Below are 27,413 nucleotides of genomic sequence, written 5' to 3' on the forward strand. Positions count from 1 at the left end.
TTTCCACATTGCTTCCCTATCATATACAGTGATATACAGTGGCATATACAGTTTATAAATAAAGAAAATCTTTCAGACAATACCTGTGTACATTAACCCTGGATAGGTACGGTGGGTCGTTTGCGACCCCGAGCGTCAAAAAAAAACAGGTTTTTCTCACGTGACTCACCCCTGTGACTGAATTTGTGGGTGATCGACCTGCAGGAGGTGTCTCCCCTACACGCTCTAGTAGTGTCCAGATGTGCATTGCTGTAGCTGTACTCCTTCCCCGATTTCTGAGACGCGTCGGGGTCGTTCGCGTCCGAGTTTACCCTTCTGAGGTAGTTTGCATAATTATCAAAGTTATTACGTATTATGAAATTGTCGTAGAATGGTGCAACTTGTATAGGTTATCAGTTGTGGAAAGTCTTGGTGGATTGTTTGGCTACCATGTGCATGTTTTTTTTTTTAGTTAAAATGTCGTTCATCACCACGAGGACCATTTTACCGCGAGTGCCCCTTTTTCCTTTTTTTTCATTTTTTTGCCAAGTCATTTTTCCGTAAGATATTGCCAAATAGTGTCGTAAAACTTTTGCTTGTTTAGTGTTGGAAAGTGTGTCTAGATGATCTGGCTACCCATGCATGACTTTGTTTTTGTCAGATACGACGTAGTTATTGGTATATTGGGTATTTAACTGCGGTTACCAATTTCTGTTTTTTTTTCAATATTTGTAAAAATTACTACGTAGTAAGGAATTGCCGTATATTATTCATTTTTTTTTCATGTTTATGTGTTAGAAAGTGTGCCTTGATGGTTGGGCTAACACGTGCATGTCTTTTTTTTTTATCTGAGATGTCGTATATTAGAATGTCGGGCATTTTACCGCGAGTGTCCCTTTTTAATTTTTTTTAATTTTTTTGCCAAGTCATTTTTCCGTAAGATATTGCGAAATAGTGTCGTAAAACTTTTGCTTTTTTAATGTTGGAAAGTGTGTCTAGATGATCTGGCTACCCATGCGTGATTTTGTTTTTGTCAGATACGACGTAGTTATTGGTATATTGGGTATTTAACTGCGGTTGCCAATTTCTGTTTTTTTTTCAATATTTGTAAAAATTTACTACGTAGTAAGGAATTGCCGTATATTATTGATTTTTTTTTCATGTTTATGTGTTAGAAAGTGTGCCTTGATGGTTGGGCTAACACGTGCATGTCTTTTTTTTTTTTATCTGAGATGCCGTATATTAGAATGTTGGGCATTTTTCCGCGAGTGCCCCTTTTTATTTGTTTTGCATTTTTTTGCTTAGTCATGTTACCGTAAGGAATTGGCAAGTAGTGTCGCAAAACTTATATTTTTATAGTGTTGGAAAGTGTTTCTAGATGATCTGGCTACCCATGCCTATTTTTTTTTTAGCCAGATATGGCGTATATATAAGTATGTGTTCGATTTTCCTGTGATTGCCATTTTTTCGTTTTTTCCCATTTCTTTCAAAATTACTACGTACTAAGGAACTATCACAGAGTAATATTTCATTTATATGTTTATTTGTCGGAAAATATGCCTTGATGGTTTGCCTAGCACGTGGCTGAAATTTTTTTTTTCTGAAATGCCGTATATTAGAATGGCCATTTTTCCACGAGTGCCCCTTTTTATTTGTTTTGCATTTTTTTGCTTAGTCATGTTACCGTAAGGAATTGGCAAGTAGTGTCGCAAAACTTATATTTTTATAGTGTTGGAAAGTGTTTCTAGATGATCTGGCCACCCATGCCTATCTTTTTTTTAGCCAGATATGGCGTATATATAGGTATGTGTTCGATTTTCCGGTGATTGCCATTTTTTCGTTTTTTCCCAATTCTTTCAAAATTACTACGTACTAAGGAACTATCACAGAGTAATGATTCCTCTAGATGTTTATTTGTCGGAAAATTTTGTTTACTTTTTTTTTGATTGAATATCATCAAATTTTTTTAGCTAAAATATTGTTTTACATTTTTTTTTTTTTCGATTTTATTTCCCTTCAAAAAAAATTTTTTTGGGTCAGAATTTTAATTTTATAGTCGTAAAATAATCGACAATTATTCAGCAACCCACCATACAATTTTTATGCATATCCAATAATAATTAGATTAGTAAATAACACCTTGAAATTGACATACCCTTCCTACATTTCAAGTGGCAGATTAGGGAGTCTGAGTCAGTGTGGTTGGCGGCCATTTTGTGGACATATCCGAAGCGTAAGCTGCCCTATCTATATATATTCTTGTTCCCTATAGAATTTGTGATATTTTGGTATATTTTTACCTGCATAAATATCATATTATATATTAAATATATGTATTTTTTTACGAAATTTCTAAGTACTCAAAAAATTACCTTTAGATATGGCCCCTGATATAAATGTAATTTACAAAATAATGAAGATTTTTTTTACATATTTCTATTTTAGGATAACATATGTTTATTCCCTAAAAAAATTAGCCACTTCCTATTTCATTTGGGTACCCAAAAAAATTCATGAAATTTGGACAATTTGTTTTGGCCAAAAAAAGTTACCCTTTTTTTCTCATTTCAGATCTTCACCTCCATGGGTCTGACTTCATCCAAAATACATCAAGATGTGTCCTAAACATTCAAGAATCAATTCCTAAAAGGATTTGTGTATATATGTATAAACTTTTTTTTTATGAATTTTTATGTCAGGTCTTTTTTTTTCTACTTAATTTTTTAAAATATTTATAATAAATAGTTTTTCTGCAGATGAGTAGTATTTATCTTTACAGTTGTTTTAAGCATTCATTGAAGTTTTTTTTGGCAAAAGAAAAAAGGAGGTTACTGCAAAAACTGATTTTTCAAGAATTTTTTTTGGCGTCGGGGTCGTTCGCGTCCGAGTATACCCTTAAAGGGGTGTCCGAGGACCGTACCTATCCAGGGTTAAGAGAGTTTTCAGGTACACTTAACCATTTGTTCTTTGGGTTAATAAGTATTGCCTAATTCTTCTATGAGTAATAAGTTGTTAATTTGTAAGGGGGATATGGAAAAGTTTCTTATTTCATGAAAAATAGTTTTTTCAAGTCTACATGAAATTATTTTAGGCAATATTTCTCAGAGTATGCAATATGTGGTAGAGTACAATATGGTATAAAGAAAGCCATCTAGTTAACACTAAGGAATTTAATGTATTGTAGTTTAACTTTCATATTGGATTATATTTCTAAGCTATATAGTTAAAAAAATTGGTTTAATTAAAAATTGAGAAAGGGAGGAAGACCAGTTGGAGAAGGTTGAATGCTGATTTGGGAGATTACAGTTGATATCTTGGGTAGTTTTTACAGCTCGCTCGAAGGATTTGCTCTTTACAGATAGATGGTAATTTAAAAAATGTTGGGAAAGCTGGAGATTTACTGTATGTGGACAGTAAGAGCTAGAAGAAAAGTCGGGAAATTGAGATATAAAAGCTAGTCCCATTTTTATACTTGCAGTTCTTGCTTGAAGGTGGAGTTCTCAAATCCAAGAAGAAAATTTAATAATGTAAAGTTAAGTGTTGACAGCTAAGTAGGGAAAAACCTTAGGAAATGGGAGAAGCTAAAGGCAGAAAGTATAGTTGATTAGTGCCAATAAAATGTTGCTAGTGACTACAATATTTTTGTTGATAGTACTATGAAAAATATATAGTGATTCATGTATATCCTCTTTCTGGATAAGAATACCTTAACTAGGTGATAAGGTTCGTGTATTGCCATGATCAGCAAAGCTATTCTAGTCAAGACCATCCATACTAGGTTGGTTTTCTGTGAGTGATCATGTCAAAGCCTCTCAACATCACCAATCTGTAGTGGCCAGTGTGACGATGAAAGTGGCCAAACCCAAGACATGTCTGAGGCCTTTATCCTGGAGTGGACTAGAAAAGACTACATTTGTTGTATCTCCAAGCACACTGGGGGTCATTGCCTTTTATGCAATATATTTTAAAAATTTACTGCATCCTGTCTTGGATTTAATATTTTTGTTGTTCTTTGTAAAGCCATAAAAGCAGTAAATAACCTATGCCGTTAATATTATTGGCCAAAACTGAGAGCTTCATTGTCCCCCCAGGAAACAGAAGAAATTATACATGATGTATTGCAAGTGGAAGTTTTCCGACATACAATTGCTAACAATGCACTTGTTGGATCTTATGCTGTGATCTCCAACCAAGGTGGCCTGATACATCCTAATACCCCAATGCAAGAATTGGATGAACTCTCCATGCTTCTTCAAGTTCCTTTAGTGGTAAGTTAAGATAAATTTCAGTATGTTCTTGATATGTTTCTTATTTATTCTGATAGGCCATTGAAATTAATGAGTGATAAGTATGGCAAGGTAACTGATAGTTACACAAAAATCTCTTATTTTTTTTCATTCTCGAGACTGTACTCGTCTTACAAATAACAGGTAGATTATGATATATGGTCAATATATGAAGAAATGCTTTTAGTTTCATAATATGATATAAAGAGATTATGGTACTCTTTCACTTATAAGTATGAAGATATTAAAGCTAAACAAGCCTCTTTTGGATATGTTAGACATCATTCATTACTTTACTTGCTCATTAAGTCTCTATGAGGTATTATAACTTCCAAGGGATATTTTGTGGAAAAAGGTAATAATGAAATGAAATATGTGGTTGATGTTGAATTTCTTAAAAATAAAACAACTCTTTGGCATTGGTGTAATGGAAATAGATATACTTGATTATGTAACTGTAGGCAAACACCTTTACATATTGAAATATAACAAATAAAATATGAAAAATGTTATTTTATTCTTTGGATTTATTTTCACTTCTACAGTACATGTACAATTGTAGTCTGACAGATCTAAACTGAGAGATTGTTTTCTTCCTTGGGTAGAAACCGTGTTGCCACATTTACCAGTATCCAGTTTTGAATACCTTACTTTTCAACACATGGATCAATAAATGGGTATTTTAACCCTTCGTTATGAGGCAGCAGATCCATCCTCAGTAGCTATTTACTAGATTTGTCACCATCGAATATACATGCTCTCCTACTCTAAATAACATACATTTAAATGTTTATTTCTTTTTACAGAATTTGTCAAAAGTTTGCTTTAGTTTATATTGATTTTCACTAAACAACAAAAATATTTTTTTTTTCCATTCATTTTGAAGTGATAATAGAATTTATTTACAGAGAGTATGAGTGTGTGTGTGACAAGGATTTCGAATGTCTCAAAGACTCCATTTGCTCTTTGGTAGAGTGATTTAGTTTAAGCATTTAGATAGTTCTTATGATCTTTTCTAACTTATTCTTGAACTCTTTTACTGTCACTGTTTACTACATTCGCTGGAAGTGTATTCCAAGTATTTGCTATTTTGTATGTAAAGAATTTACCACACAGAGTGGTGTTGTATCTTTTCAATTCCAGATTGTATCCGTTACCTCTGGACTGATTTGTGCTAAACGTGAATAGTTGTTCCGTAACCGAAATACAAACCACGCTATTTACATGGGGTATTACTTTCGGCGTAGCTGAATGACGAGCCATTAGAGTTAGCGAGGGGGTAGGGGAGGGCTAGCTACCCCTCCCCCTCCCACCGGTGAACTGATTCACTTCGCTTTTGGCTCGGGTGATGATCAGACGTGTCTACCTCACCCTCGCATATTGACAGCCTTAATCTTTTTTTTTGCGTTTTCTTACAGTTGTGTGTTCGGAAGTTGGCCTCTACCTCTATCATGCGGAAGTGCCCTGGCTTACCCGACCACCGCCCTTGTGGGACTTTTATGTCGGCGGTCGAGACGGATCCTCACACCTTGTGTCCGTACTGCAGAGGTCAACGGTGTGATAGAGGCAAAGTGTGCAGTGAGTGCAGGGAGTGGTCTACCTCCCAGTGGGAGAGGTTTTCCCAGCGCCGGAAGAAGTAGTCTAGGCGGGATCTTTCTCCTTCAAGGGTTTCCTTGAAGGAAGGTAGGTTCCAAGGACTCTTCTTCCGTTGCCCGAACCTCCTCCGAAGCTCCCACTCGATCGGTCTCTCGTGAGAGGCCGGCGAGTGGTAGCGTAGGCCATTCTTTTGTTGACCAACCTCGGGGTTGGGGAGAGGGAGTTGCCTCCCATAGCGAGGCAGCTCCTCCTCCGCCTCCGGGGGAGGATTTTAATAACACTGTGTTTAATGATGATTTATTACAGCTTTGGGCTTCCTTGGGGCTTAAGGGTTCGCCCTCCAGGGAAGCCCTGTTTGGCTTGATCCAGTTGGGTGCAGCTGTCAAACAGTCGCCGGCGATAGCGGAGGTAGATCCTCTGTCTATCGTCGACGTTGATGTGGAAGAGGCTTCCGACGGGTCGGGTCAAACCCCTGCCTTGGTTGCTGGTGTTACTGAAGGCCTAGTTCCCCCCTCCGAACATCCTTCGAGGGAGGAGCTGAGTCCAACGGTCTCTCCTGCGGGTGATTCTCTCCCTCGGGGGAGTTCACTGACAGAGACTCCTCTTCGGAGGACCGACGATGGTGTTCCTGCTCCTAGAGGTCGTCTTCGCCGCAAGGCTCGCCCTCCTCTTCGCCGTAGAGGTCTTCCTTCTCCCTACAAGGGAGTTAGGAAGCGCCTCTTCGGTTCTTCGCCCTCGACGTCCCCCGCAGAGGTTCCTCCTCGACCTGAGTCGACCATTGCAGCTGCATCACTTGACCTCTCTGCAGATCGTTCGCGATCTCCCACGCCTGCCAGACCTGTGGATCTTCCTTCACCGTTCCTGAGAGCCGACACGCAGTGGGCGCCCACGCACCCCGTTTTCCAACGGGCACCGGTCCCTTCGGGGCAAAAGGGCTTGTCTCACAATGTGAGCAAGTCCCTTAAGTGCCAGGTTTCACCTGTGCGCCCATGTTCTCGTAGTACGCAAGCGCTATCCTGCTGTTACTGAGGACCATCCTGCACCATAATCGACGCGCTAGCGATCTCCTGCAGCAGAAGCAGAGTCAACTCGTCAGCGCTCTCCTGCTCGTCACCTATCTCCTGCGAGCAAGCGCTTACCTACGCGCCAGCGATCTCCTGTGCACAAGCGATCTCCTACTCGACAGCGCACATCTGCGCGCCGTGTTCCTGACACGCGCCATGCGCGCCCACGGTCTCCAGCTCGCCAGCGATCTTCTCCTGCGCATCAGCGCGCCCCTGCGCATCAGCGCGCCCCTGCGCGCCATCGTTCGCCCGCGCCCCCACGATCCTCGGATCTGGGCGCAGACAAGAAGACTCTTCCTTCTCCTTCTCGCCCACGATCACCTGCGCGCCCTCGGAACTCGCCCACGCGTCAGCCCTCGCCTGCGCGCCATCGTGCGCACTCACCTTTGTGCACTTCCAGAGTTGGACGAGACACCACGCGCTCACGAGAAGTTACCTGCACGCGCCCACGAGCAGCCTCCGGTACGCGCTTCTACACCTACTGGCCCTGCCCCCCAGCCGTCTTCTCCAGACCGTGCACCTGTGAGCCAGCAATCTCTTGCGCGCAAGCACTCTCCAGCGCGCCCACGATCCTGCTCGCCGAAGGTCACCTACACGCCCACGCGCAATCTCACCTGTGCGCGGTCGCTCACCTTCTCGCCCTACGCGCCATCGCTCGCCTGCACGCCATCGCTCGCCTGCGCGCCGTCATTCTTCCGGTCGCCAACGCTCGCCCTTACGCCCGCGCGAGCCCTCGCGAACCTGCAATTTTTCCATAGCGCGAGCACCAGCGCGACCCCAAGCGCGAGCACCAGCACGACCCCAAGCGCGATTCTCACCGGGTTTCGCAACGCGAGCAGCCTAGCGAGTCTTCAGGAGCGGGTACAACCAGGTCATCATCTTCACGACCGCGCCCCCCCCCACAAGCGCAGAACAGCGGGCTCGCAGGAGGAGGGGAAGTCTTCAGAGAGGTCTAGGCACCAATCTTCTTCCTTTCAGGCAGGCCCTATGGTTTCTACTCCGAAGGATCGCCCGATTCCCTTCCCTCCACTGGGAGTCTCTGACAATGCGTCTGACAGTCGGCAGCCTTGGTTTGGATCCCTTATCAGAGCTGTCGTCCAGGCTGTTAAGCCTGCTTTCGCTGATTTAGGTCTCAAACCAACGACAGCTGCGACCCCACTGAAGAGGAAGAGAGGAGTAGAGTTTGTGGTGACTTCTCCTAGTGTCAAACTGGCTCCTAAGAAGTCCGTAAGGAAAGTTCCTTCCCCACCTCAGACGTTCTCTCCTTCTCCTGTGGACGAAGCTTTTCCGTCCTCAGGAGAATCTATCGAGGTGAGACCTTCTCCCACTGCACCAATGGGAGAGACCCCACCACGAGTAGGAGAATCATCGCGTGTTGGGGTGGAGAAGAGCCCTCAGACTTCTTTACTGGAGTCCTGCATCCCTCCTAGAAGGGAACCGAAGGACTCGAAGACCGTCCCGAAGTCTTCTTCAAGGATTCGACCAGAGCCAGCGAGACCCCAGGAGAACGTCCACGTGTCCCACCAAGTAGAGCAGTTGGGGACAGGAGACTTTGCTGCCAGTTCACCAGGAGGAGAGCAGCATGATTCAGAGCATGCCTTCTGGCAAGTCCTGACTCTGATGAGGCATCTCAACAAGTTCAAGGACCCGGAGACCGCCCCTCTTGAAGGCAAGGATACGGTCTTGGACCAAGTCTATGGCACTCAGAAACCCTCTAAGACCAGTGCGGCTCTGCCTTGGTCCCTAGGGGCGAAGAGTGCCAGAGATAAGGTTGAGGGCCAGCTTTCTGAGCTCGCCTCCTCCAGCCGTTCCTCTGCTGGTAACAAGCTCCTCCCACCTCCTCGTGTGCAACAGAGGAGGTACTTTGAGATCATGGAGGAGCCTTGTTTATCTCTCCCGCTCCACCACTCCGTGGAAGAGCTTACCAGGGGAGTCTCTCTTGAGAGACTCTCCAGCCGGCAGGTGACATTCTCGGCAACAGAGATCCTGAGTCAGGAGAAGGTCGCAAAGTATGCCATGCAGGCCACTTCTTGGCTGGATGTCTGGCTAGGGACTCTGGGCATCCTGCTGCGATCCGAGGATCTGTCCAAGGAGAGCACCAGGAAGCCCCTGAAGACCTTCCTCCTCTCGGGCACACGTACCATCGAGTTTCTGGCCCACCAAGTCTTGAAACGACGTTATGCGGTGACCAAGAGGTTCCACTCGAAGGTCCCAGCTGTGGATGTCTGCAAGCTCAGACACACTTCCATCCTAGGAAAGAGCCTGTTTGAGCCCAAGGATGTAGAACAGGCAGCTGAGAGGTGGAGGATATCGAACCACGATTCTCTCCTCCAAAGGGCTCTTACATCTAAGCCCTACAAACCTCCAGCACCTCAACAACCTCGCCAGTCCAAGACGACGAAACCATCAGCGGCAGCAAAGACGAAAGTGTCCAAGCAGCAGCGCTTTCCTGTCAAAGACAAGAAGGGCGGAAAGTCCTCCAGGGGAGGCAAGAATCCTAGAGGGAGCGGTTGAGGCCGCAAACGCTAGGATTGGCAATCCCCCTGCATGTCCACCAGTGGGGGGGATGCCTGCAAAGTTGCGCATTCAGGTGGCAGCAACTCGGGGCCGATTCCTGGACGATCTCCGTGATCAGTCAGAGATATCGCGTCCCGGTCATAACATCTCTTCCTCCCCTGACAGCGAATCCAGTGTCGTTGAGCTCCTGTGCCATGGGATCGGTAAAGGGGCTAGCCCTTCGGGCAGAAGTCGAGACCATGCTCAAGAAGGATGCTCTCCAGGAGGTTGTCGACGGCTCCCCAGGCTTTTTCAGTCAACTCTTTCTTGTAAAGAAGGCGTCTGGAGGCTGGAGACCCGTCATCGACATCTCAGCTCTGAACAAGTTTGTCAAACAAACTCCGTTCAGCATGGAGACAGCAGACACGGTCAGACTTGCAGTGAGACCGCAAGACTTCATGTGTACACTGGTTCTGAAGGACGCGTACTTCCAGATCCCAATCCATCCGTCTTCCAGGAAGTACTTGAGATTCAGCCTAGACAACAAGATCTACCAGTTCAAGGTGCTGTGTTTCGGTCTCTCCACAGCACCCCAGGTATTCACCAGAGTGTTCACCCTGATATCTTCGTGGGAACACAGGATCAGCATCCGTCTCCTCTGCTATCTGGACGACTGGCTGATCCTAGCAGACTCGGAGTCGACCCTTCTTCGACACCGAGACAAGCTTCTGGGACTTTGCCAAGATCTAGGGATCATGGCAAATCTCGAGAAGTCTTCTCTGCTTCCATCTCAACGACTGGTATAGGCATGATATTGGACGCCAATCTCCACAAAGCCTTTCCATCAGACGACAGGATAGCAAGGCTGAGGAGGGTCGCAGATCCTTTCCTCAGACGAGAAGAGCTTCCAGCCCAATCGTGGTTACGTCTCTTAGGTCACCTTTCCTCCTTGGCCCGTCTGGTTCCAAACGACCGCCTCAGGATGAGATCCTTGCAATGGCGGCTCTAATCCCGGTGGAATCAAGGCCATGATTCCCTGGACATTCTGGTCCCTATGGGTCCTGCGGAACGGACGGACCTTCAGTGGTGGGTGACGGATGGAAACCTTCGAAAGGGAGTGGATATTCTCGTCCTCCCCCCGGATTTGATGCTGTTCTCGGACACTTCAAAAGAAGGGTGGGGGCCCCACGTTCTGAACCACAGGATCTCAGGCCTATGGTCAGAATCAGAAAAGTGCCTCCACATAAATCTGCTAGAAATGAATGCCGTATATCTGGCACTTCAACAGTTCCAACGGATCCTGGCGGGTCACTCCGTGGTGGTGATGAGTGACAACACCACGGTAGTGGCTTACATCAACAAGCAGGGAGGTACCTTTTCAAAACAGCTATCCCATCTTGCAGTAGAGATACTGAGATGGACCGAAGTCCACTCGATTCCACTATTGGCTCGCTTCATTCCGGGCAAGAGGAATGTGCTCGCCGACAGTCTGAGAAGAGCATCAGATAGTGAGTACCGAGTGGTCTTTGGATCCTCTAGTAGCCAGCAAAGTCCTGACTTTGTGGGGTTCCCCGACGGTGGACCTGTTCGCGACAGCCTTGAACTTCAAGCTTCCGCTGTACTGTTCCCCAGTTCCGGACCCCAAGGCACTCTGGCAAGATGCCTTACAACCACGGTGGGACAACATCGACGTCTACGCCTTCCCACCGTTCTGTCTGATGAGAAGGGTGCTCAACAAGACCAGATTATCGGTCAACCTGTCAATGACCTTGATAGCTCCGCTATGGCATCATGCAGAGTGGTTCCCGGACCTTCTGCAGCTCCTGACGGAACTCCTGAGGGAACTTCCTCCACGACACGAGCTAATCAAGCAACCACACTGCAACATCTTCCACAAAGCCTTAGCATCGCTTCGGCTTCACGCCTGGAGACTATCCAGCATCTCCTCACAGAGAGAGGCTTTTCGCAACAAGTTGCGGAAAGGATGTCTCGACACCTGCGAAAGTCATCTGCAGGGGTCTAACAGGCGAAGTGGAGAGTCTTCTGTGGTTGGTATCGTGGAAGGGGTATCTCTCCCCACGATGCCACTATTCCAGCAATAGCGGAGTTTTTTGTGTATTTGCGGGAAGAAATGCGCCTTTCGGTCTCGGCGGTGAAAGGCTATCGCTCAGTCTTAAGCCTGGCCTTCAGGCTGAAAGGAATGGACATTTCCTCCTCGCTGGAACTTTCTCTACTCATACGAAGCTACAAGCTTACCTGCCCTCAGTCGGAAGTGAGACCACCTCCATGGAACGTGGTTCATGTCCTCAGGTCTCTTAAGAGACCTCCGTTCGAACCATTACGCCAGGCTTCTGATCGTCACCTGACTTGGAAGACGGTGTTCCTGCTCGCTCTGGCCTCAGCCAAGCGAGTCAGTGAACTTCATGGTCTCTCGTACGACGTTGCCCATTCAAGGGGATGGGGGTAGGTAACGTTCGGGTTCGTCCCTGGATTTGTTGCTAAGACTCAAAATCCTGGAGTTCCGGACCCACGGTTCGACTCCTTCAGGATTTCGAGTCTCCGTTCTGTAACAGATGACCCAGACCATCTCCTACTATGCTCAGTAAGGAGTCTGAGGCTCTATCTTAAGAGAACAGCTGCAGTTCGTCCTCGAGTGCAAGCCCTGTTTGTGAGCACAGGAAGGACGAAGAGGAGGGTCAGTAAGAACACCATCTCAGCTTGGATTCGCAGGGTCATCCACCATTCCCTGAATCCAGACCCTCTTCTGGCACGTCGCCCTAGAGCACACGATGTTAGAGGCATCGCTACGTCCCTGGCATTCAAGAGAAACTTCTCGGTGACGCAGGTTCTACAAGCTGGTGTCTGGAATCGTCAAAGCGTCAGGGTTTTCTTCCAACACGTATGGGAAAAATCCCGGGTCAAAAATCAGCCAGTCGGTTAGGACCTCCACCCACCTAAAGGGTGAGTCTTCTCTAATAAAGAGCGGAAGGGTTTGTATTTAATGTAGCAACAATTGTCAAATTTAAAGTATTTTGTATTTTTCCTAATGATACAATCCTTGAGCTCTTTATACAAGTTTGGCCCGCCATCACATATCCTCGGTAAGTCCTGCCTGCAAGCAAAAGTGACAATAGAACACATGTGTGTGTGAGCAAGGTAGCTGGTACTACCCCTCACTCCCGCTCACCGCTAACTAGAGTTAGGGTAGTTACACCTCGCTAAAAGTCTTATGGCCAGCCTTCCAGGTTTGCCGAAATTATATCTCTAATATAGAGCTCTAGGTTTTTATCATAGGAAAATACAAATTACTACAAATTAGACTTATCCACATTACTGTACAGTTAAAAGTCTCTCTCTCTCTCTCTCTCTCTCTCTCTCTCTCTCTCTCTCTCTCTCTCTCTCTCTCTCTCTCTCTCTCTCATATTTGTTAATTATGCTTCAATAATTTTCTATCATAAGTATTATTTCAATGAAGAAAAATAAGGAAATTAGAATTTATATAGCTACATTAGTTACTTCCTTATTTGTTAACAAAAAAAGAATTACACCTTTTTGAAATATTTTTAAATTTAATATTATGTCATTTTAAATTGTTCCATTATGATTATCCTTAATTTGGATCAGTAGATTTAATCCACCAGATTATACAGGAAATTTATTTCTACTCAATGGTTGCCCTAGCTTGTAAATCGCTCACAGCTGTCAACCTGTATTTGCAGTTGTCAACCTTTTTTTTCTTGACAACCAATAGATAATTAACAAATTTTGTGGGAGTGGAAGTTATGGTGGCACATATATCTTGCTTCTATATGCTGTTTAAAGAGATTTCTTTAAAAACGTGATTTTTTTTCATTAAGAAATAAAGAGGAAAATATTTCTTTTTGAAACAAATAAAATGTTACTTACTGTATCTGCTTTGAGGCAAAGTATCCATGTTATTACAGGGAGAATTTCATTTCTTGGTTTAATTTAAACAGACATGGATTTGTTGTCTTTTTCATTCGATTTACGTATTCAAACCAAAATGCTTGCATCAAGTTATCATGTAGGAAGGAATCAAATTTTAAAGGGAATTAAGTTGAAAATGATTAAATGAAAATAATGAAAAGAAGGGATATGATTAAAATTTAATGTAAAGAGAGGGTGTTAATTTATATGCATGTAACATGAGGAATTTTACTGAGAGAGAGGGAGAGTGTTATTTACCGCTAGAACTTTATAAACGTTAGTGATGATTTAGTAATTTCTTATTAGCTTATTTTTTCACTTGTGGTAGGATAAATATTCATACATACATTGAAAAGTAAATACTATACTAACAGTGTATTTACAGTATTATACTGTCTACCAAACCACAAAACACAGCATTTGATATCGTTACCTTTGACATACTAGTTTAAGCAGACATCATCGCATTTTAAAAACTCATGACTTTTAATAATATAATGGTGCTTCCTTAAAGCATTTTATACTTTTATTTTCCATTTTTGGTGCAATTCAACTATCAACTAATAGCAACTTTTTTTTTTTACATTCCAGTATCATTGAGTGCAGTTAGATAGGAACAAGTGTTTGTTGTTACTATACAAAGCATGATACAGTGCTGACTTTGTTTACGGATTGCCTTACCTTCTGCTGAAGCTGTTTTAATAATTTACAATTATTTCTGATAAGTATTCTGAATTGAAATACCCTGATTGAAAGCACAGAAAAAAAATGTAGGGCAGTATAGTTGGTTACTTAGTGAGTTGGTAGGTATTGAGTTGACCCACCTTAGGGCAGCAAGCTTTTGCGGATTCTCGATCTTCACTTCTGTCTCTGTTACTTATCTGCTGTGAATGTTGAGGCCCAATTGTAGCGATTTCTTACACTTTAGAACACCAATGATAATTTAAGAAGTAACTACTTCCCAAACTGTTTTTGGATTTTAGATGCACAAAGATCTATTTTCTAGATGTGAAACCACAGTTCATGCAGCACTGATCATGATATTGGCAGGGTTATTTGGGATTACTATAAGCCAGAATTAAACATTTCTACTTACACTTTACTCACTATCTACATAGGCATACAATCCCATCCATTCACATTACCTTTAATATTAATGTATTTAAATTTAAGTATTTTAGCAATAATTTTTATGCAATTTAATACTCTTATTATTATTATTATTATTATTATTATTATTATTATTATTATTATTATTTATTATTACTTTCTATGCCACAACCCTAGTTGGAAAAGCAGGATGCTACAAGCCCAGGGGCTCCAACAGGGAAAATAGCCCAGTGAGGAAAGGACAAAAGGAAAAATAAAATATTTTAAGAAGAGTAATATCAATAAAATAAATATCTCCTATATAAACTATAAAACTTTAACAAAACAAGAGGAAAAAAAATAAGATAGAATGGTGTGCCAGAGTGTGTACCCTCAAGCAAGAGAACTCTAACCGAAGACAGTGGAAGACCATTGTACAGAGGATATGGCACTACTCGAAGACTAGAGAACAATGGTTTGATTTTGGAGTGTCCTTCTCCTAGAAGAGCTGCTTACCATAGCTAAAGAATCTCTTCTACCCTAACTAGAAGAAAGTGGAGACTAAACAATTCCAGAGCATTAACCCCTTTGGTGAAGAAGAATTGTTTGGTAATCTCAGGGTTGTCAGGTGTATGAGGACAGACAGAGGAGAAATGTAAAGAATAGGCCAGACTATTCGTTGTGTATGTGTAGGAAAAGGGAAAATGAACCATAACCAGTGAGAAGGATCCAGTGTAGTACTGTCTGGCCAGTCAAAAGACCCCATAACTCTTTAGCAGTAGTATCTCTTATAACAGTGGAAACATTCTTCATAGTCAAAATTAGAATAAAATTCCATATAGTATTTACCTAATCCACCTAAACTAATTAATATCACCAATCCTCTTTTCAATAAACTTATCACTAAAGTTCTTACTTATGCAAAGTTGAAATTAGAATAAAATGCAACATATATGCCTAAATCAAATGAGCTGATTAATATCGCCAATTCTCTTTTCAATAAATTTACCGCTGTGTTTTTCTTACCTACAAACAAATATACACCTAATATCTAAATATTGGTACTGTAGGAAGACACTAACCACCAAATTGATATTTTACAATGTGTATCACAACATATATTTTTGTCATAATATCATAAGATGGTTTTCTCTCCTTTTGAAGTCTTATTCCTCTGGTAAATAAGGCACCCTGTAAGTTACAAAAATGAATATCACTATTTTTTTTTCACTTCAACATTACTATACAATGTGGAAGCACAAAGAAATATCCGTGTAAGTACAGTACACCGGTACCTTATTCAGTCTATCACTTCCATTTTCCACTCTAATATACAGCTTTAAATGGAATTTACTCCTTAAATATCATTCTTTGACAAAGTCTTCTCTCACTGTCACTTTCATTTCAATTTACCTTTCTATTCTTAGAGTTGTCTTCACAAAATTATTTTACTAAGGCTTAGTAACCTCAGTATTACTTTCTTTAGAGTCTTCCTGTTTCTTCTTATTGCAGATTTTAGATTTGAATCCTATCAAAAGCTTATCTGTCTCACTGACAACAGGTTTCCATATACCAGGAGTCACACCACCATCTCAAAAATCAACAGCAGACCACCATCCCCACTGTTAACACATTGTGTAAAAGAAGGTAGAATTATAAGACCAGGCAATTGGGTGGAAAAAAAAAATATTAAAATGATTAATATAGAAAAATATAGTATCACTACATTGTAGATATATGAAAGTTTGTTTTATATTTTCAGGCAGGCACAGTAAATAGAGGGTCAAATGGCCTGGCAGCAGGTTTAGTAGTTAATGACTGGTCAGCATTCTGTGGCATGGATACAACAGCAACTGAACTAAATGTCATTGAAAGCATATTCAAGATTACAGATGTTCCACAGGCTGCTATTTCTACAACTATGAGAAATGCTCTGATTGACAGGTATGTAATTGATGCAAGGATTTTGTAAAAATGGAGGAATAGATTTTAAATATTAAACTTAGCCGGTGAATATATAAATAGCTGACGTCTCCGACGGTCGACAGATTCCAAAAACTCGCGAGCGATCGCCATGAAGGCTGCCGGGTGTGCCCACCAGCGCCGACTATCGGCCAGATACCGCATATACTTCTCAACCAAACCAGTTCTTCTCTGTCGGTGTTAAAGACAACACTGGTTCCGCTCGCGCTTGACCTCAAGTTTTCTACTGATTGGTGAAGTACTTGGTTTTGGTTTTATTGCTTTCGCCGTGTTGGATTATTCAATTATTTTATCACTTTATAAATTATTGTTGATATTTATAGATTTACCTCTATATATTTTATATCTCACGCGCCTTTATTAGGCCTCTTCGATTAGCTTTCCATTTATACTAAACATCATACATATACCAAGGCACTTCCCCCAATTTTGGGGGGTAGCCGACACCAACAATGAAACAAAACAAAAAGGGGACCTCTACTCTCTACGTTCCTTCAGCCTAACCAGGGACTCAACCGAGTTCAGCTGGTACTGCTAGGGTGCCACAGCCCAACCTCCCACATTATCCACCACAGATGAAGCTTCATAATGCTGAGTCCCCTACTGCTGCTACCTCCGCGGTCATCTAAGGCACCGGAGGAAGCAGCAGGGCCTACTGGAACTGCGTCACAATCGCTCGCCATTCATTCCTATTTCTAGCACGCTCTCTTGCCTCTCTCACATCTATCCTCCTATCACCCAGAGCTTTCTTCACACCATCCATCCACCCAAACCTTGGCCTTCCTCTTGTACTTCTCCCATCAACTCTTGCATTTATCACCTTCTTTAGCAGACAACCATTTTCCATTCTCTCAACATGGCCAAACCACCTCAACACATTCATATCCACTCTAGCCGCTAACTCATTTCTTACACCCGTTCTCTCCCTCACCACTTCGTTCCTAACCCTATCTACTCGAGATACACCAGCCATACTCCTTAGACACTTCATCTCAAACACATTCAATTTCTGTCTCTCCATCACTTTCATTCCCCACAACTCCGATCCATACATCACAGTTGGTACAATCACTTTCTCATATAGAACTCTCTTTACATTCATGCCCAACCCTCTATTTTTTACTACTCCCTTAACTGCCCCCAACACTTTGCAACCTTCATTCACTCTCTGACGTACATCTGCTTCCACTCCACCATTTGCTGCAACAATAGACCCCAAGTACTTAAACTGATCCACCTCCTCAAGTAACTCTCCATTCAACATGACATTCAACCTTGCACCACCTTCCCTTCTCGTACATCTCATAACCTTACTCTTACCCACATTAACTCTCAACTTCCTTCTCTCACACCCCCTTCCAAATTCTGTCACTAGTCGGTCAAGCTTCTCTTCTGTGTCTGCTACCAGTACAGTATCATCCGCAAACAACAACTGATTTACCTCCCATTCATGATCATTCTCTCCTACCAGTTTTAATCCTCGTCCAAGCACTCGAGCATTCACCTCTCTCACCACTCCATCAACATACAAGTTAAACAACCACGGCGACATCACACATCCCTGTCTCAGCCCCACTCTCGCCGGAAACCAATCACTCACTTCATTTCCTATTCTAACACATGCTTTACTACCTTTGTAGAAACTTTTCACTGCTTTCAACAACCTTCCACCAACTCCATATAACCTCATCACATTCCACATTGCTTCCCTATCAACTCTATCATATGCTTTCTTCAGATCCATAAACGCAACATACACCTCCTTACCTTTTGCTAAATATTTCTCGCATATCTGCCTAACTGTAAAAATCTGATTCATACAACCCCTACCTCTTCTAAAACCACCCTGTACTTCCAAGATTGCATTCTCTGTTTTATCCTTAATCCTATTAATCAACACTCTACCATACACTTTTCCAACTACACTCAACAAACTAATACCTCTTGAATTACAACACTCATGCACATCTCCCTTACCCTTATATAGTGGTACAATACATGCACAAACCCAATCTACTGGTACCATTGACAACACAAAACACATATTAAACAATCTCACCAACCATTCAAGTACAGTCACACCCCCTTCCTTCAACATCTCAGCTTTCACACCATCCATACCAGATGCTTTTCCTACTCTCGTTTCATCTAGTGCTGTCCTCACTTCCTCTATTGTAATCTCTCTCTCATTCTCATCTCCCATCACTGGCACCTCAACACCTGGAACAGCAATTATATCTGCCTCCCTATTATCCTCAAGATTCAGCAAACTTTCAAAATATTCCGCCCACCTTTTCCTTGCCTCCTCTCCTTTTAACAACCTTCCATTTCCATCTTTCACTGTCTCTTCAATTCTTGCGCCGGCCTTCCTTACTCTCTTCACTTCTTTCCAAAACTTCTTCTTATTCTCTTCATATGACTGACCCAGTCCCTGACCCCACCTTAGGTCAGCTGCCCTCTTTGCCTCACGTACCTTGCGCTTTACTTCCACCTTTTTCTCTCTATATTTTTCATACTTCTCTATACTATTACTCTGCAGCCATTCTTCAAAAGCCCTCTTTTTCTCTTCCACTTTTACCTTCACTCCTTCATTCCACCATTCACTGCCCTTCCTCATGCTGCCTCCAACAACCTTCTTGCCACATACATCACTTGCAATCCCAACAAAATTTTCTTTTACTAACTTCCACTCCTCCTCTAAATTACCAGTTTCTCTTACTCTCACCTCGTCATATGCCATTTTCAACCTTTCCTGATATTTACTTTTTACCCCCGGTTTTATTAGCTCTTCAACCCTCACTACCTCCCTTTTACATCCACCTACTCTATTCCCCCACTCTTTTATACTAAACACCGAGATAAATTTTATGTTTTTGTTTATATGCGGCCTTTACCTATTCTTTGTAGGCGGTCCTGACTTGGAAAACGAAGTTAAATAACGTTGAGCCCATTCAACTTTTATTTTTGTTTAGATAAAAACAGTTGCTCTGTAAGAGTGATGAGATGAATATTTTTAGAAAATATTTTAAGAAATTTATTCTTTGAATAGTCTTCGTGCTGTTTTTCAAAGATGAACTAACGTTTGGTTTATTTATGCTACGCAGTTTGCGCTCTATCGTTACGATAGAGAAAGAGAGAATCACGGTTTCACTTTGCAGAAAGAGTAAATCGATTTTGACGTTTTGTTCATTCTTCTTTCAAACTGAAGTTTTTTAGATACTAATTTAAAGGAACATGTTAATTTTCAATTTCTTAGTCCTTTCAGTTTTTTCCTTTAGTCAAATAACCTGTTATTGACGAAGAGTGAGTGAGCCATTCTCTTGTGAGTGACAAGAGAGAGAGAGAGAGAGAAAGCGAGAACGATCCGATCTTTATTCTCGTCCCAAGTCTCTGTACAAGGAGTTTGGGAGCGAGTAACGTTCTCGATTCAGATTTTTACTCTTGTCCCAAGTCTCTGTACGGGGAGAGAGGATAAAACGTTTTAGTTTTTATTCTCATCCCAAGGCACTGTACGGTGAGAGATTGAAAACGTAGTCCTTAGTGAACTAGTTTTTAGTCTCATCCCCAGTCACTGATCTTTTTAACTTTATATATTTCCGTTTTATTCGATATATATGTATATGTTTATTGATTTTTGCTTGTGTGTTTCATTTTGTACTAATGTGCTTACATTATACGACTCATTTCGCAATTCTAACCCTTTGATTTAAGGGAGAATTGCGTGCTTCAGGTAGAAATCAGCTTTATTCATGTCTAATGTGAAATTATTAAAAAATGCGATATCAGTGAAGAAAGTGCAAAAAACATGTTCTGTGTTGCGGAGGGTTCGTTTGTTCGTGCTTGTCGCTTGCCTAGTCCGAGACCTCTTTCAGGCTCCCCTGCACCGCACCAGGGAGAAGGAATGTCGTAGGACCTAAGGGAGTGAGGGGTGTAAACCAACGAACAGACGTTCCCTCAAAGGTATCAGACGTTGCTCGTCAAGCACGTCCTTGCCATAAGACAGGAGAGACGAAGTTTCTCCTCGTCTTCCGATGATTCGTCTCTTTAAAAGCCTGGGCGTAAGGTTTCGAGACGGTTGAAACGTTTATTAGTTCCTTCAGAACAAGTTCAACGTCCTAGCTGTAGTCATCATGAGAGTCCCGTTCATAGCGATGACGTTCATGTACAGACGTTTCTGCCACAGACTCGACGTGACGTGGAGCGGTAGACACCGTAGACACAATGTGACGTCGAGTGTCAGTCACCGTAGTCACGATATAGCATCGATCAGCAGTCACCGCTGTTACTACGTGACGTTTGAACGTCAGCCACCGCAGGCACAGGTTGATCCGAAGTTAAGTGTTTTGCAAGATATGCTGTTAGAGCTTTCTTCTTTAATAGAAGCTTACGATCCTGTTCCTGTGCGAAAGGATCCTTTGCTTTTTGTACGTCACGGTTCTGGGATGCGTGATTCGGGTCTTCAACCTTCTAAACGAGCTTTGTTACGCCACGCTGACGTTATCCCTAGTGACAGCTTTGCTGTTAAACGAGATGCGGAGCATAAATCTCGATGTAACTTTGATCGCTTTGAACGTCTGCCACCGCAGTCACAGCGTGACGTTGAGCTGCAGACACCGCAGACACGACGTGACGTTGAGCGGTAGACACCGTAGACATGACGTGACGTCTAGGGTCAGTCATCGTAGTCACGATGTAGCATCGAACAGCAGTCACCGCTGTTACTACGGGACGTTTGAACGTCAGTTACTTCTGTCACAACGTGTAGTAGAATAACATTCTCTGCTGTCACAACGTGACATCGACCCTCCAACTTTAACTTCTGTTCATATACAAGTCGATGTAGCCTGTCAGGCTTTTCCTTCACGTCATTCTGAATATAAATCTCCTTCTCGCAAGACTTTAGATTTATCAGATGATGTGCCTTCTGAAGAAGTTGATGACCCCCTTTCAACTAATGTACCTTTGGGGAGTCATTCAGAAGAGGAGTATCCTAGGGTGGTCCAACAATCCCTTGTTTTATAATTATGAATTTCTTTAGTGAAATTTTGTCCTACTCGTTTTGTAACGGCTGCTCCGCCGTCTGAGTTTACTCTTGGCATGACTTTCTTCAACTCCTACATTTACGAAGTCAGTTCTCTCCTGTTCTTCCAAGAGCGCCATGCTCTTACTGGGAGACTGGTTGGAATCCAGGAGAAGTTTAGGAAAGTCTGCTTTTGCTTTTCCTCCTTCTTAATTAGCTTCTCGCTCGAGCGTCTGGTGTGACACAGGAGAAGTTCTCGGCTTGGGAGTACCTGCCTCTGCCCAGGGAGACTTCTTAAGCCTAGTGGACTCTCCTCGTCATTTAGCCATGAGACGCTCCAAGATTTTATGGTCTGCTTCAGAGCTAGACCATCTCCTGTTAGGAGTTTTTTTTTTCAAGCGTTTGAAGTATTTATTTGTTGGATTGGTCCCTGGGAGCCTTAAGTAAGAAGGTCTCTCCAGCTGTCAATGTATTGCTGTACAATTATGTCATGCATGAACAAGGCTATCAGGGTTGGCTTCAATGATCTGGCAGCCACGTTCTCTGCAGGAGTACTTAAGATGTAAGTGTGCTCAATGTGTTCATTGTCAAGACAAAGTTCACGATGAAGACTACCAAATCTGTCTTGGCAGCAGTAAGGGAAGGCGACTGGATGGTCTCTCTTGACCTTCAGGATGCATACTTCCACATCCCGATTCATCCAAACTTTCAACAACATCTGAGGTTTGTGGACGGGAAAGTAGTGTACCAATTTCGAGCACTGTGCTTCGGCCTCATTCCTGCTCCTCTTGTTTTTACAAGGCTCTTGCAAAATGTAGCAAGCTTTCTACATTTTTTGAGGATTCAGAGCCTCCCTTTATTTTGACGACTGGCTAATCAGGGCGTCGTCATTAAATCGCTGTCTGGAGAGCCTCTAATGGACATTAGACCTAACCAAGGAGCTAGGGCTCATAGTGAACGTATAGAAGTCGTAACTTACAGTATTCCATCCCAGACTATTCTTTATTTGGGAATGGAGATACAGTGTCGAATTTTTCGGGCCTTTTCGTCTCCCACAAGAATGGAACAAGCTCTGTTAAAAGTCCGTCACTTGCAAGAGAAAAACAGTTGCTCTGTAAGAGTTTGAATGAGCCTCGTGGGAACTCTTTCATCGCTGGAGTAGTTTATCTCTCTGGGGAGACTCAACCTTTGCCCTCTCCAATTTCACCTAAACCATTGGAACAAGGAGAAGGGCTTAGAGAGTATCTCTTTCCCAATCTCCAACTCAGTCTAGACATGTCTGACTTGGTGGGACAGCAACATCAGACTTCGAGAAGGTCTTTCTCTTGCGATCAAGAACCCAAACCATGTGTTGTATTCAGATGCATCGGATTTGGGTTAGGGAGCTCCACTGGACAGTCTGGAATGCTCGGGTCTTTGGTCCACGGATCAGAAGGAACTCCATTTAAGGCAAGTAACATCTCTCCTTTGACGAGATTTGTGCAAGGAGAAATGAATGTCATGGTGGACTGCCTCAGCATTAGAGGACAAGTCATCTCCATGGAGTGGACGTTGCACAAGACTGTGTGCGAGAAGCTATGGATGACATGGGGTCAACCCACCATAGATCTTTTTGCGACCACTGACAAAGAGGCTCTCGACTTACTGCTTTCCAGTTCCAGATCCAGAGGCAGCCCACATAGACGCTTTCCTGCTGGACTGGTCTCACCTGGACGTTTATGCCTTTCCACCTTTCAAGATCCTAAACAAGGTGCTGCAGAAGTTCACCTCTCACGAAGGGACCAGGTTGACGTTGGTTGCTCCCCTCTGGCCCGCGAGAGAGTGGTTCACAGAGGTACTTCTATGGCTGGTAGACGTGCCAAGAAGTCTGCCGTTGCGGATGGATCTCTTGCGACAGCCTCACGTAAAGAGATTTCATCAAAGCCTCCCCACGCTTCGTCTAACTGCCTTCAGACTATCGAAAGACTCTCTTGAGCTCGAGGGTTTTCGAAGGAGGCAGCTAGAGCGATCGCGAGGGCTAGAAGATCCTCTACCATCAGGATCTATCAGTCGAAAAGGGGAGGTATTTAGAGACTGGTGCAAGTCCTCCTCTATTTCCTCTTCCAGTGCCTCTGTAGCGCAGATTGCGGATTTTCTGCTTTATTTGAGAAACGGTCGCTCCCTCTCTGCATCCACCATTAAAGGCTACAGAAGCATGTTAGCTTCTGTTTTCAGGCATAGGGGTTTGGATCTTTCTAATAACAAAGATCTCCAAGACCTGCTTAAGTCTTTCGAGACTTTCAAGGAGCGTCATATTTCGACTCCTGCTTGGAACTTGGACGTGGTCCTACAGTTCCTTATGTCAGACAGGTTTGAACCATTAAATTCAGCCCTCCCTGAAGGATCTTACCCTCAAGACACTTTTTTTGGTGAGCTTGGCTTCGGCTAAAAGGGTTAGTGAGATACATGCTTTTAGCAAGAACATCGGCTTCTCCACTAATAAAGCAGTATGTGCTCTTCAACTTGGTTTTTTGGCCAAGAATGAACTTCCGTCTCGTCCTTGGCCTAAATCATTTGAAATCCCCAGTCTTTCTGAGATTGTGGGGAATGAAGTTGAAAGAGTGCTGTGCCCCGTTAGAGCTCTTAAATTTTATTTATCCAGAACTAAACCGCTACGAGGTTGTTCAGAGGCTTTATGGTGCTCCGTTAAAAAGCCCTCTTTGCCCATGTCTAAGAATGCGTGGTCTTATTTTATTAGACTTTTGATTCGGGAGGCACACACTCATTTAAGTGAGAAGGATTGTAATTTACTTAAAGTCAAGGCTCATGAAGTTAGAGCGATAGCAACTTCAGTAGCGTTTAAGCAAAATAGATCCATTAAAAGTATTATGGACGCGACCTTTTGGAGAAGCAAGTCGGTATTCGCTTCATATTACTTGAAAGATGTCCAGACTCTTTATGAGGACTGCTACACACTGGGACCATTCGTAGCAGCGAGTGCAGTAGTGGGTGAAGGCTCTACCACTACATTCCCTTAATCCCAATATCCTTTTAATCTACTCTTGAAATTTTTAATCTTATTTTGGGTTGTACGGGAGAGTAAGAAGTCTTTCGCAATCTTTTTGATTTGGCGGGTGGTCAAAATATTGTTTCTTGAGAGCGCCCAGATTAAGGGTATTGATGAGGTCCTGTTATAGGGGTGTTCACCCTGGATATAGCAGCTCCTGGGAGTCTTTCAGCATCCTAAGAGGATGGCTGGGCTTCGTGAGGATAGCGGACTAATGAGGCAGAGTAATTATCAGAGTCGGCTTCCTTACCAGGTACCTAGGCCTATACTTAAGTTTGTTTTTTGAATAGTTGTCAAAAACTCTTGAGCATATACGCCTTTATTGTTTTAATACTGGTCTCTACCCACCACCATGGGTGTGAATCAGCTATTTATATATTCACCGGCTAAGTTTAATATTTAAAAATGATATTTTCATTATAAAATAAATTTTTGAATATACTTACCCGGTGAATATATAATATTAAAGGCCCTCCCTTCCTCCCCGATAGAGACCCTACGGACTGAGAAGAACTGGTTTGGTTGAGAAGTATATGCGGTATCTGGCCGATAGTCGGCGCTGGTGGGCACACCCGGCAGCCTTCATGGCGATCGCTCGCGAGTTTTTGGAATCTGTCGACCGTCGGAGACGTCAGCTATTTATATATTCACCGGGTAAGTATATTCAAAAATTTATTTTATAATGAAAATATAATTTTTGGGTACTAATAACCTATATAGTAATATTTTCTACATACCTTAATGCAGTATTACAAGCCTCCTGTATTAAACCCATTAGTTTTGGTTGATGATGGTAAGCTTGGGTATTGGATTACATTTCTAATGAATGAATGAGAATGACATAGAAGTTCATAGGTAGAATAGATCCCATCTTATCTAGGTGTTACATGTTGGTAGTTGTACTCCTTACTAGTTGATTACATCTTTCTTAATAATTAAAAGATTTTTATTTTATTTTTATTAGATTATTTTATGAGTTCTCTATGTGGAAGATACTTAACCAGCAATTATCAAAATAATTACTATTGATTTAACTTTTATTTTGTTAGAATTAGTTTGCATTTCAAGGTAATTATATACTTTACATGAATAATTTTATTTCTATGGACGTTACCTTAGAGTATTGAAATGCTAATGATTCTGATGTGCCAACTTGAGGCCTCAAAAAGGGATTTTGACGAAGGAAAAATCTATTTCCGGGCGAGAGACCTGTGCCGCCCAGTGAAATGCTCCTTTTACATCATTTCTAAGGTAAAAACTGCTATGAATTTACCAGAGAAAAAAGTTGCATAGGAATGCCAGGTTGAACCCAGCTCACTCGCCTAATAAGGTGTTGGTATAATAATACTGGGGCGTGATAAATCACAACCAGAGGTCTCGCACCATTTAGATATCTCCTCTTCAATATCCCTGTTACAGCGAGGTGCCGTTCAACACCCACCTCCGAACTCCACTACCAACAACCCAACCCACGCCAGTGACGTCACTTTTTTTTCATAGCACTGCTAGTTCACACTTGCGTTTTTCCCTGCGGTGTTTTCGGTGTTTACCCCGCCCAGAAATAGATTTTTCCTTCGTCAAAATCCCTTTTCTGGGCTCTACCTGTGCCGCTCCGTGAAATTGTACCAGAGAAAGGTCCCAAAACTTGGAACAATACCTGAGGGGAAAGTAAATTAAAGACAAAATAATATCAAAACATTGTTTAATTCAAAGAAATAGGACATACAAGGTATCCAGTGAATAATTACTCTCTAGCATAAAGGAGGGATGGTAAATACAATGTAGCAAAAAATCCCAAACTAAGGGATAACAAGTCAAAGCAAAGTAAAATAATGATGCAAGATCAAAAATAATTTACAACCCCAAGGGTAAAATAACAAAAATCAACTCGTGTGAGAGTAAGACTATTAACAGGTATGATAAATAACATTACACCATAAGGGTGTAGCTCAGGTAAGACAAAACCAAAATCTAAAGTAAGAACAATAAGTAAGGGAGGAAGGAGGATAGAGCAAGACGTTGTGATTAAGACTCATTACCTTTAGGAGGAACCACATTCCCTGCTGCCACTGTAGCAAATTTTAGAGCTTCCAAAGGTTTTAAATAGTGCCGTTTAAAAACTTTAGGGGACTACCAGCCTGTATATTTAGTAAGTTCATCAAAGTTCATGTGGTGAAAGTAATTAACTGAAGTAGCTACAGCTCGTATATCATGGACGTGAGGGAATGACTCAGGGTTAGCCTGTTTAATAAAATAAAGAATTTGTTGTCTGATTCCTTTCAGGGTAATGGTTCCTCCATTTTCCCTAATGAATAAGGGCCCTGAGGACTTCATGGAAGTTCTATTTAAGTAGGCTTTCAGAGTGTTAACTGGACATAATGATGGATCCTGAGGAAGTGGAACAATCTTCCAGGAGGACCATCTGTTCTGGGGGTCCTCATTTTTAGCCAAGAAAACTTTGTCTGGGGAGAGAAGGACTTCCCCTGACGAGAGAAATTCAATATGACCTGGATCTTTAGTCGAAGCTGAAAGTTCTGAAATTCTGGCGCCAGAAGCTAGGCTCAATAGGAACAAGGTTTTCCTTAATAATGGTATGTAATTGCAAGATTCGTTAAGAGTGTCAGAGGCCAGCTTAAGGACATCATTCAGAAACCAGGAAACTGAGCTAGGGCGAGTCGATGGTTTCAATCTGGCGCAGGCTCTCGGGATTGATGAGAAGTATGAATCCATGAGGTCAATATTAAAACCAATATGGAAAATCTTTTTCAAGGCTGATTTAATTGTAGTAATTGTATTGGCCGCTAGGCCTGATTCAAATAGAGTTCTGAAGAAGGTTACTGTCAGATTCATAGTCATCATCTCAACCTTTGAGTCCCTTAAAAACTTTGTAAGTTTTTTAACAGCCG

The 27,413-nt window shown here is 42.5% G+C and overlaps 1 protein-coding gene across 1 annotated transcript in view; it reads left to right on the top strand.

The window, feature by feature from the left end:
- The window catches only part of eIF6 (eukaryotic translation initiation factor 6), a 329,665-nt gene that overhangs the window by 257,811 nt on the left and 44,441 nt on the right, over positions 1-27,413 (top strand). The window contains exons 4-5 of the mRNA XM_068354190.1: positions 4,071-4,247; positions 16,221-16,402. Of these exons, the coding sequence (XP_068210291.1) occupies positions 4,071-4,247; positions 16,221-16,402 (359 nt within the window). The remainder of the gene's footprint in view (positions 1-4,070; positions 4,248-16,220; positions 16,403-27,413) is intronic.

Source organism: Palaemon carinicauda, chromosome 30 (assembly GCF_036898095.1).
Source record: "Palaemon carinicauda isolate YSFRI2023 chromosome 30, ASM3689809v2, whole genome shotgun sequence".
NCBI lineage: Eukaryota > Metazoa > Arthropoda > Malacostraca > Decapoda > Palaemonidae > Palaemon > Palaemon carinicauda.